This window comes from Triticum urartu, chromosome 1A (genome assembly GCF_056163025.1).
Source record: "Triticum urartu cultivar PI428250 chromosome 1A, HENAU_Tu73, whole genome shotgun sequence".
Taxonomy (NCBI): domain Eukaryota; kingdom Viridiplantae; phylum Streptophyta; class Magnoliopsida; order Poales; family Poaceae; genus Triticum; species Triticum urartu.
The window spans coordinates 495,939,527-495,952,156 of NC_141873.1; the positions used below are offsets into that span (position 1 = coordinate 495,939,527).

Genomic DNA, 12,630 nt, shown 5'->3' on the forward strand with positions numbered 1-12,630 from the left:
GATAGGGAGGAGAAGAACTGGGTCAGCCCAGTTAAAACTCAAAGAGAAAACTCTTCACGTCAGCATATTATATGTCTCACTATAAGCGGGATATAGTCGCAGTGCGTGTCGTTAGACATGGGCAAGCCGACGTACCTGTAGAAGGGCCAGGATCCCATTTTCGGCTGTAATACTACATTCACGGGCAAGTTTCAACGGGCTTTCGCGGGGTGGAGCACGTGCTGTAATCTAATTGGCCCCCCTATTCTAAGTGGCGGGGCCTGTCCTAATTAACTAAATCACAATCATTAATCTTCAATTAGCCCGTAAAACCACCGTGAAGTCTCCATGCGTGTAGCATTACTCCATTTTCGGCGCCAGAGTGCTCAAGGGCAACAATGTTTGCTAGGCATGGCAGCGCAAGGCCATCGCGCCCGAATTTATATTGCCAAATTTAGGGGCATGGTGGGGCTCATGGTCACCACGGCGAACCGCTGCCGTGCTCGCGGGAGGCCGCCTTAGGTGGATGTATAGATGCTGACATCCATAGCTTCTTCTTTGACGTCATCTCCCGGGCCTGTTTGGGAGGAAACCACTCCGGGCCCAAATCGGAGCCCAGCAAACTAACTTCAGTTTTTTTAACGTTTGGGAAAAATAATTCTAGGAATATGTGGAAAATGTCCATATTTTTAGCACATTATGTGTGTTTTCTCTAATATTCGTTTTAAAAAATACATATGCTTCCCCCTTTTGTTAAAATTTGTGAACCTATTTCATTTGCATGGTTCCTAGATTTGCAAGTAATAATTTGTTAGAAAACATCAAATTTAATGGTCAAGTTTACACCGTGTTTTAGAGTTTAGAAACCAGAGCTATTTGGCCGATAGATGATGCATAGACTAAAAGTAGAACCTTTTCAATTAGAGCATGACCAGATTAAGTTTCAGAAACTGTAGTAGAGAGTGATGGTTTTGTAAGAGAGCGTTCGCACACGAGCATGAGTCACGGTGTCGTGAATTCCTAGTATCATCTTATGCCATACGCCTTTGGTTGAGTGAATGAACCCTACGACAGGGACGACGGCGCACCGGTCTCCCCTGCTTCCTACTTTCTGGCACTAATAAAACACCTCCGGTTGGCTTGTTAAAATCACCAAAGCGGATTCTTGGAGATCGGAAGGATCCTCTTACAAGTCAGTGAGTGCAGCACATTGCCGCGTTTACATGTTCGGTGTGCAGTAGTATGTTTTCGCGGCACTCTCACACTGCCCATACCACACTCACGCCAACCGCGAGCACTAGAGCCTGAGAGGCATGTCGGGGTCCGGCGAGATGCCGCCGGCAGCCCGCCAGAGCCGCCGCCGGCGCGCCATCATCTGCGCCAGCTTTGCCGTGCTCGTCCTGCTCCTCCTGGCTGCCGTGGCCGCCATCGTCCTGCTGGCGGTCCTCCGCCCGCGGGACCCGACCACGGAGCTCCTCTCCGCGAACGCCACCGGCGCCGCCCCGCGCGTGACGTTCCCCACCGTCTCCGTCCAGCTCAACGTCACCTTCCTCCTCGTGGTGCGCCTGCGCAACCCGAACCCGGCCTCGTTCCGCTACGGCGAGGCCGCCACGACGCTCCTCTACCGGGGCGCACCCGTGGGCAGCGCCGTCGTCCCGGCCGGCACCGTGCCGAGCCGCGGCGCGACGACCATGCGGCTGGGCATGACGGTGCAGGCCGACAAGGTGGTGGCGGCCGCCGGGATCGGGGGCCTGCTCGGCGACGTGCTCGCCGGGGAGATGGAGTTCGAGGCGAGGACGGACGTGAAGGGCCGGGTGACGTTCCTCGGGTTCGTGAAGCGGAACGCCCAGGGGAGGTCGGCGTGCCGCATCGCCATCGGCGTCCCCGACGTCAAGGTCCGGCGCCAGGAGTGCCACAACGAGGCCAGGCTGTGAGCGCAGCGCGGTTCGTACGAGCGTACGCGTGCCGTATAATACGCACGTCATGTAGTGGTGCTCGTGCGGAGTGGAGGCGTGTGGTGCAACCCGTGTGCTTCCGTGCGAGTGACTCCCGATTTGTAGATGCATGACATTCGCGTGGTCTGTATGGGCTTGTGTTTATATAGTACGTACTCCACCATACGATTCTGCATATTCTGAAGGCATTTTGTTTTGCTTTTTATGCAAGATCAAATTTAAATCTGATGTCAGATTTATAGCCATGACAAATCAGACGATTTTTTATGGAATTTATATTTGCAGAGGATAGCAAGTTTAGTTGGCAAGCATGACAAATTTATTTCAATTTATTTTATGTCAGGATATTGCCGCGTTTACAAACTAAATTTTTCATTCCCACACCAATATAAATGAAAAACGTTTGGCATCTACACGCCGGCCGAACGCTTTGATCGGTCGTCTTCTCGCACGCGCTCGTATTCATCTCTTTCCTCGATCACGCGCAGGTGTTGCCAAAGGGCACAAGGTGGAGCTCGCCGCAGTCGGCCTCCATCCCAGGCGCCAGCTCCTCGCAGGCCTCGGCCACGGCCGTGAGCGGCTGCTCCATCCCTTGCCGCACGCGCGGCCACCATGGTCGCCGCTGTCACACATCTGCTCGGAGCTTGCGCGGGTGATCCTAGTAGCTGTGGAGCGACCATGGTGGCGCCTTGCATGCCGGTTTTTTTGCTATGAGCGAGTGTTGTTGGGGGAGTGCACGACGATGTCGTGAACCTGGCACCCATGGCCGCCACTGTTGGGGTGCCGTATCTCGGCAAACCTGCAGGTGAGGCATTGCAGAACCCGCCGCAGACCCCCATGTGCTGCAACCGCTAAAAAAAAGTTTCAAACTCTAGATGAAAAGTTTCAACCGGATATACAGAAAGCTGCAAGTGTTCAGCGCCATCGAGGAAAGATACAACCGTCTACAGAAAATCCTGCAACCTTCGATGAAAACTGCTTCAACCGAACGATAGACGAAGCTTTCACCCAGGCGCCGCTCAAAACGAAAAAAGTTTCAACCGTTTACAGAAAAGCTTCTATCGTAGAGGGAAAAAGCTTCAACCATTGAGAGAGAAATCTACAACCGGACTCTGCAGAATCAGAAAATTTGCAACCGTTTTGACAGAGAAAGCTTGAATCGTATGTGCGAAAAGCTTCAACTGGTACTTTGTTTTTGCTTCGACAGGTGGACAATTTTGCTGCTACTGGCGGCAACCCGAGGAGAGATGCATCTTTTTTGTAAGCTCACCGTCGGGGCGCTGTGTCCGGTGAACCGTCCACCGGAGTGTGGCCGTTGTGCACTGGAGTTGCGAGCAGTGCCACCGGAGCTACAAGGCTGCAACCATTTGCGCATGCTGGTGCATCCACGGAGGTGAGAAATGCACGAAGGCGACATAGGTGAGGGCGGCGACCAGCGGCGATGGCGGCGACCGGCGGTGAGGGAAGACGAGGAGGCGAGGCGAAGCGGCCAGCATGTGCGAGGCGGTACTCTCCCTTTCCCGTGCGGGAGGTTGAAGATGGGAGGTTGGAGATGATAGAGAAAGGGATCTGACGGCTCGGGGGTGCCAGATATGACAGGCAGGGTGCAACCGGCCCAAATTTGGGCCAGTGCGCCGACGCAGATCACTGCCCAACATAAATTGCTGTTAAAAACGTTTGATTTGCCATGGTTAAATATCTGACGTTAGATATAACACCATCGGTGATGTTGTTTGATTGCATTTTCTGTGTTCACGGATTGGCGCTCGTCACCCGTTTGCCATGCTCTTCAGTAACAATGTGGAAAGATCACCACTGATTTTCCACTATCGGACTATCCTACCTGCACATCATGCGCTTCTCAAAGCTGAGTGATGTCATAGCTATCTTCTTTCTACCGCAACAACCAGTCGGCCGTTACTAAAGCTTAGTTCCTGAATTTTTATCTGCTCCTTTACATATTACAGACCAATGATTATTTGCTTTCTTCATTTCTCAAAACTTCTCTGTTCAGATGTTTCATCCATCATTATTAGTTACATCTACAGAAACAATATGTCCATATCCACTCATTTCGTTCTGGTAATCTTTCTTTATAGCTGCATCAAAGAAATTCCGGTTACTGCATCCCAAATGTTGGTTCTCTGTTCGGAGCCGAATCCAAAGATATGCAGTCCCCTTGTCAAACCTAACATATATGCGATGCTATTGGATAACAATTATGACATACAACCACTCATTTCAGACTATCAAACTATGCTACTTGCAAATGATCCACTTCTCAAAGTCAACTCTGTAAACGCTATTTTGATCCTTCCACTTCGTGCCCTTCGCAAGAGCTCCCATTGTCTCCCCTCTGGGTGGGAATTTGCTTGGTTTAGAACAGGAGCGCGTGCCGCGTGTCGATCGAACTCTTCCCCGGCAAGTTCTCAGAGGACTCTCCCCTTCCCTCTTGTCAACGAGCACGGAGGTTGCATCCTGCAGCAGCAGCAGCAACAACAACAACGACAGACACCGGCCAGCCGGCCATGGGGGGCCGAAGGGGGCGGATGAGAAGCCGAAGGCTGACGGCAACCACAGGAGGAGGTCGGGGCGGCTGAAGAATAAGGCGAGATGGCTTGAGCAGATGTTCACGATGCGGCGAGATCATTTGCCTGATGTGCATCTGTTGAACCAACCGGCCGGTCACCTCCAAGGTATGCATCTGTTTTATTTTGTTTTCAGCTCAAGTGGTGAGTCTGATGGGTTTCAAACTTCCAATTTCATAGATGGGAGGGCCTGCAGAAGAAGAGCACGGAGAACATCTCTCTTCATATCAAGGTTTTCTCCAACACCGACCCTCAAACAACACGCATACGTCCGGACCGCGCGGTCTGGATGTGTTTTGCCATCCAACGCGGGCTTGTATCGATCCGCCGAGCAGTCAAGACGTATTTTTTTGCAAACCCGAGACAAACACAAGGGGCTTTGCGGGAGTCCGGATAGCAGTCACGTAGGGCTCCGACACCCCCGACCTATCCAAAACCCTTTCCGGAACCCGCGCCTCCATTCTCCCCATTTTTTCTCCTTTCTTCTTTCTCTCTTGCCTTCGCCGCCGCTCCACTACACCGTCCGCCACGACACACCATGTCGGAACTCTACGTCTCCGTCACCTCCAACATTGCTGCCTCGCTTCGCCTCATTTCTTCATCGTCGCAATTCAACCACTCTCCTCCGACCGCCCAGCCAGGTACCATCCGCTACTCCTATACTCAGCAGACCCAACAACTATTTAATGAATTGTTGAAGCTAAAAAGGTTGTCCCTTCTTCTTTCAAGCTATGGATTCTGATTTGGAGTACATATATGAGCACTATGTCAAGTCGTCCGACAGCTCGTCCGACGAGAAGGACTACACGAATGAGACGACGATGATGTAGGCGGTCCTTGAAGACGCGAAGCGTGATGAGGAGCATGTTCTCAATTTCAAGGGCTCGATTAAGGGTCATCGAGTGCTCAATCGCAACAGGGCGCGCGACCATTTGACACCGATGGACGAATACTTTGCCCCCGATGCACTCTTCGCTAACCATTTTTTCCGGCGTTTCCAGATGCGCAAGAGTGTCTTTTATCGTTTGTACCATGGCGTCCAGTCCTATATATGATGACTACTTCATCTTGAAGAAGGACGTCGTGGGAAGGGTTCGGTTCTCTGGTTACCAAAAGTGCACAGCCGCACTCCAGATGTTTGCATATGGCACGACCGCTGATTCGTGGGACGGGTATCTACGGATGTCTGAAAGCACATGCGGAGATGCCATGTGTAAGGACCGATAGTATAACGACAGGGAGAGGGGGGGGCGATTGGGAGTTTCAAATTTTCCTGCGATACTTTGAGTGAGACCCAAACTCAGCAGCGGAATAATATGAGTAGATCTAGAACTGGCAAAAGTAATGACTGAACTTGGCTAACAGAGATATATCGAATGGAAACTAAGCAAATCTTTTGAAGAAAGATGCTATAATTGTAAGAGCATAATATCTCAACGTCTTGACAACCACAATGACAACATGATAAGTGGACTTTATGCATACATCTTAAAGTATATTCTAGTGCCAAAATCCCTCATATCATACCCATCTAGCATTCTTATTCATGTCTCTAATGCATAGTTTTCGGTATTTACTTGTTTTGCCATGTTCTTTGCACACTTTTTATTTTTATTTAGTTTTTATTATTTTTCCTTTGTCTTGTGGTCTTTGTAGGTGTGTTGACATGTTCATGGACTTGGGACATCAAAAGAACCAAGTTGGGATTCAATCCGGAGAAGTTTCAGGCACCAGATCAAGGCCCCTTGGAGAGTTTGATCATTTGACATTTATTAAAAGTGTCCAAATTGAAGATTCAAGGTCTCTGACGCATCGGGCTTTTCGTTAGCAATCCAACAAGCACAAGAATGTCAAAATTGTAGCTCGTATGAAGAAATGGCAACCAAAATATGAAACAACTCCCGAAGTCCATAGAGAATGACAACCTTCCATGCGAGCATAGCCGTCGTATGGGAGCTCGTATGATCTTCGGGCAGCTCCGAAAATTGGCTAGAACTTTCCTGATTTTGCTCCAATTTCGTCCATGTTTTTTCCTACGAGATCCTTGATGATGGAAAAGAATTATATGAGACCAGGTCTCACGGGCTAGCAGATGAGACCCACCCTGATGGATGACATGTGGCCTTCACAAATCATAAAGCATGTAATCTTCCCCCCTGATTTCAAGTAGGGGTTGGGGTAGATGCTTTGTGATTTTTAAATGCCACGTGTCATTCATCGAGGTGGGTTTCACATACTAGCCCGTAAGACCTGGTCTCATATAATTCTTTTCCCTTGACGACCAAGTCTTGTATTGGATGTGGATTTGCCTCCCCCTAGATCCCTTGGATGAAAGGGAGGAGGCTAGATCAATGGAGGACACCCCAAGGAGGATTCCTATAAGAAGGCCTCCAACCCTAGCCGCCGCATCAAGCCATCTCCATTCTCCACAAGTCTCATGTACAACCACCACACCTCCATTGCAGCAACTCCAACATAGAGAGAAGGGCCTAGACAAGGAAGAAGGAAGGAGGAGGCGCCTCCACGCCTGTGCTGGCCGGAGGGTCGGGGCCCTCTTCATCACCATGACATGCCTCTCTCCATTTCCAACTTCCTGTTGGCTTGTAACTCATCTCTCATCTCTATGTACTTCATCACCATGTTTGAGTAATTTAATTAGTTCTTGAGGGAATAAGATGAACTCTAGTTTGTGCTAGTACTGATTGTCTTGCGCGATATGATATCCTCTTTACATGTTTATGTTAGTAGTCTTCTTAATGTTGGGTGAAGTTGACCATCCAACATATGCCAATTCTGGACGGAAGGTTATTACTGTTGGCGAGCCGGCTAGTTCCGGAGGTGGGTGGCGTGACAGGCACTATCTCCCTTCATCCCGGATCATTGCAGCAGGGGGTAAACGGAGACCACTTTGGCTGTGTCCACGGGACCATTTTTCGTTTAATCACTGTTTGATAACCGAAGTGGGGAAGAATGGTTGTGGCGTATGTGATACGGGGCTGCCACATGTATGCACGTATCTGTACTGGCTCCGCCCACAAAGAGAAACATGTAAAGTGGCTTAGTATTCACATAACGCGCGTATGAGTAGTGATGACTCCGAACACCTCCAGAACGACCTTATTACTCAAGCGCCGCCCCTTTATTTTACCCATTGTTTTATTTATGTTTTTCCCTCCGCATAGAGTTAAAACCACCCTTATTATCGTTTCCACCACCAACTGACGAATAGACTATTTCTAGATAATGCTATAGGTGTGAGCATAGCCATGTAAGTGACTATGTAGCTGTGGGGTTGGTAGTTACCCATGCAACACTGCTCCCTATGGGATCAACATACTTTGCCTACCGCGAATTGCAATAGCCATGTGCCCTTGTAGGTCATCAAGATTTTCTCGCGCTATTGTCGGGGAGTAAAAGCGCTCGGTTATTACCTTTCTGCTCACACATAGTTTATTTTGTTAGTTATTGTTTATATCAGAAAAATTTGCTAAACATGTCTTTTGAGATGACACTCCATGAACAAATGAAACTTGCTATGAACGAAAAGAGATACAAGAGTCTACCATTTTTGGCTACCGATGAAGCAAAGTTGAAGGAATGGATTGAATTGATGAAAAAATACACGTGCCTTATACCCCATTCATATCCGGCATCATGCTTAGATTGTGGATCCAAAGAGCACCAACAATATCAATGTGCTAATGAGGTTCTACTTTATATATTGGGTACAGAGATAAGAGATGCTATCCTTGATACAATTTACATTGAGTTGCAACCTATCCGTACATTTTACCTAGATATTTTTTGTGATAATGCATTAGTTGTGAATGACCAAGAGCAGATTGCAGCTATCCCAGAAGCAGAAAAATTCTTGCAAGAATCACAGAAATATGAAGGAAAGGATGCAAACAATGAGGAGCAAACAACCCCCAATGATGAATGACTGCAATAAGTGGCAATAGATCATGAATCAAATATTTTTGAAACTAACTTGGAGCAAAATAAATGGGATAACAAAGAACAACTGAACTTGGACGAACAAGTGTGCCTAGAAGAAAAAGAAAGCATCAATGAAGAAGAAGATGCACACATTCACCCATGCCCGCCTCCCACTTCCAAGAGTAAGCTCTTGTACACACTTGATAAGTTCTTTGATGATGCAACTCTCAAGAAGAGTATTATTTGTATGGGTACATTAGAACCGCTAGGAATGTTAAATACATGTGCATCTATGTTATGTTCTATGTATCGAGTTTCTTGTAGAAGTTGCGGGTCTCCAGAACACCTTGACTTCCAGTGCACGAATACTTATGATGAGGTGGTAGCACACTACAATAGTAGTAATATGAACGCAACCGACGAAATCATACGTTATGTGTTATCCACAAGTGCATGGAAATTATCTGCAGATATCAAAGTTGTTCAAGCTTGAAGGAACGATGAAATTCTTGACTGGATGTATGGTTTTTTGGATAGCGTAAATTATTATTGTCAAGAATATTTTTCCAGTAATAAAAAGGCACAAGATGATACACACGAACAAGTGATCTCACAAGAAGAATCTAGCAAGGAAGAAGAGGAGGACGAACGGTTTGTCCGCCTTATCACAACTATTAATTTTGATAGTGATTTCTTACAATTATTTGAAGTGCTAACTGATGAACATATGCCTACTATGGTATGAGTAAATTAATAAACTTGTTAGGTAAATGTGCACTTATGTTATGTTCCTCATATCCCGTTTCTTCCAGAAGTTGTAATGGTAAGATTCACCTTGAATTCCAGTGTGCACATGCTCATGACGAGATCATTTCATCTTACAATAATGGTTGTGAGAGTGATGACACTGAGGAAACATTACAATATGTTTTATGCACAAGTGTTTGGATGTTACTCAATGGAATTAAATAGGTTCAAGCCAATGAAGAGAGTGCCATACTTACTGATATGTATCGTGCAGTGACAACCATAGTAAATTATTGTGGTGAGTATATTTGCAATTATGATGTGAAGAAGAGGAGGAATAAGAAGAAGAAAATGAAGAAAAGGGGTTCACGATAAAAGAATTGTTTCGTAACCCCATTTATTCAAACTCTTTGATATGCCAGAATCAGAGTATGATAATTCTAGTTTGAATGAACTTGATGCTAATGAATTTGATGTGCAGGAAAGTCATCCTCCAAGTGAGGGGGATAATGATCATGAGTTTCTAAGAATCTTATTTAAAGAGCCCAGTGTTAACTATAATGACAAACTAGATGAAGGAAGTACTCTTGATTTATCTACACTAATGTTCAACTATGCTCTTTGGGCGATTTTCTTATGCAGGGGAGCTATTAAGGAGTGTCAAATTATCCACTCCAAAGGAAGAATTTTATGAAGTGTTCCCCTACAATGGTAGCAAAGGTGACATATTAAAATTTATTCGTAAGTCTCTAACCCTTGCATTGCATAAGTACATGGAGACATGTCTTCCTAGTCCGGTGCATCAGTTCTCGCTTGAGAGAGAGAGGATCTCTTAACATACATGATGCCGATGCACCGCAAGAGGGTACGACTCCGACCACACTTTGCTATGAGATGCTCCAAATAGTGGTTGGAGGCAAGTCCAACTACACACCGGGTCAATATCCCTTCGGATCCGGGTGGATTTGTGGAGCATCGAAGCCTAGCTATATCTCTCTAAAGAAAGCACTGTCGGGAGGCAGCCCGGAAGTAAGTATGAGTCTTTATTAATTTTGAGTCTTTATAGTTTAGTTTGCATTGGCACTTTGCATGAATTACTATTATAGTTGGCTTGGTTAATTAAGTCTTCAATAGGTGAAAATTTTCGTCTGCTCAAAATTTTACGTGGTACAAATTGCACTATTGGATCTTCTTAACATTTTCCTAGTACAAGTGTTGGGACTAACCCTACAGGAATTTTTGAAGAAAATGAAGCTTCAAACAAAACAGAGGAAAAGATGGTGTTTTATACGATCACCTATAGTCGCATGCGTGGTCGTATCGAGCGAGGGGGGCGCCAACAAAAACATCTAGAGGCAACAAAGCCACCAACGGTGTGTCATGCGAGCCCAAGCGCTCGTATGCACGGTCGTAAGGCTCCCCAACAAAGACAAGTAGATTGCTAGAGCCAAAGACGGTGTCCCATATGAGCACGTATGCTCGTATGAACCTCGGGCAGAAAGCGATCGGAAATCCAGAACGCAAGAAGGTGTCTACACGTGCTCCTATGGTTGGGTGTCTGATACCTCTCCAACGTATCTATAATTTTTGATTGTTCCATGATATTATATTATCTGTTTTAGATATTTAATGGGCTTTAATATGCTCTTTTATATTATTTTTGGGACTAACCTATTAACCGGAGGCCCAGTGCCAGTTTCTGTTTTTTTGTGCCTATTTTAGAGTTTCGCAGAAAAGGAATACCAAACGGAATCCAAACGGAATGAAACCTTCGCGATGATCTTTCTTGGACCGAAAGCAAACCAGGAGACTTGGAGTGAAAGTCTGGAACTCCGTGAGGTGGCCACGAGGCAGGAGGGTGCGCCTAGGGGGGTAGGCACGCCCCCACCCTCGTGGGCCCCACGAAGCTCCACCGACATACTTCTTTCGCCTATATATACCCTTATACTCTAGATCGATCGCAGAGGGCCACAAAACCACTTTTTCACCACTGCAACCTTCTGTACCCGTGAGATCCCATCTTGGGGCCTTTTCCGGCGATCTGCCGGAGGGGGAATCGATCACGGAGGGCTTCTACATCAACACCATAGCCTCTCTGATGAAGCATGAGTAGTTTACCACAGACCTTCGGGTCCATAGTTATTAGCTAGATGGCTTCTTCTCTCTCTTTGATCTTCAATACAAAGTTCTCCTCGATGTTCTTGGAGATCTATTCAATGTAATACTCTTTTGTGGTGTGTTTGCCGAGATCCGATGAATTGTGGATTTATGAACTTGATTATTTATGCATATTATTTGGTTCTTCTATGAATTCTTATATGCATGATTTGATATCTTTGCAAGTCTCTTAGAATTATCGGTTTAGTTTGGCCTACTAGATTGATCTTTCTTGCAATGGGAGAAGTGCTTAGCTTTGGGTTCAATCTTGCGGTGTCCTTTCCCAGTGACAGTAGGGGCAGCAAGGCACATATTGTATTGTTGCCATCGAGGATAAAAAGATGGGGTTTATATCATATTGTTTGGGTTTATCCCTCTACATCATGTCATCTTGCTTAAAGCGTTACTCCGTTCTTATGAACTTAATACTCTAGACGCATGCTGGATAGTGGCCGATGTGTGGAGTAATAGTAGTATATGCAGAATCGTTTCGATCTACTTGACATGGGCGTGATGCCTATATTCATGATCATTGCCTTAGATATCTTCATAACTATGCGCTTTCCTATCAATTGCTTGGCAGTAATTTGTTCACCCACCGTAATACATGCTATCTTGAGAGCCACTAGTGAAACCTATGGCCCCCAGGTCTCTTTCTTATTATATTGCATCTTTTTTATTTACATGGCATCTCGTTTACTATTTTGAAATTTTTACTTTCCAATCTATACAACAAAAATACCAAAAATATTTACTTTACTATCTTTATCATATCTCACTTTTGTGAGTGACCGTGAAGGGATTGGCAACCCCTTTATCGCGTTGGTTGCGAGGTTCTTGATTGTTTGTGCAGGTACTAGGTGACTTGTGTGTTGTCTCCTACTGGATTGATACCTTGGTTCTCAAAAACTGAGGGAAATACTTACGCTACTTTGCTGCATTACCCTTTCCTCTTCAAGGGAAAACCAACGCATGCTCAAGAGGTAGCAAGAAGGATTTCTGGCACCGTTGCCGGGGAGATCTAAGCCATGTCAAGACACAACAAGTACCCATCATAAACTCTTCTCCCTCGCATTACATTATTTTCCATCCGCCTCTCGTTTTCCTCTCCCCCACTTCTAAAACGATTTTCGAAAACCTTTTCTTTTTATTCTCCCCTTTTTCGTTCGTCCCTTTTCACTTGCTTCTTGTGTGCTTGTGTGTTGGATTGTTTGTTTGTCACAATGGCTCAAGATAATACTAAGTTGTGTGACTTTTCCAATACC

The 12,630-nt window shown here is 46.1% G+C and overlaps 1 protein-coding gene across 1 annotated transcript; it reads left to right on the forward strand.

Moving 5' to 3' along the window:
- Window positions 1-1,158: 1,158 nt before the first annotated feature.
- Window positions 1,159-2,044, forward strand: LOC125536399 (uncharacterized). Its single transcript, XM_048699615.2, has one exon. The coding sequence runs from the start codon at window positions 1,293-1,295 to the stop codon at window positions 1,911-1,913; it is 621 nt and encodes a 206-aa protein (XP_048555572.1). The 5' UTR covers window positions 1,159-1,292; the 3' UTR covers window positions 1,914-2,044.
- The last annotated feature ends 10,586 nt before the right edge of the window (window positions 2,045-12,630 follow it).

What these genes read in the sequence shown, in the direction of transcription:
- LOC125536399 (XM_048699615.2), top strand. Translation starts at nt 1,293, where the DNA reads ATGTCGGGGTCCGGCGAGATGCCGCCGGCAGCCCGCCAGAGCCGCCGC.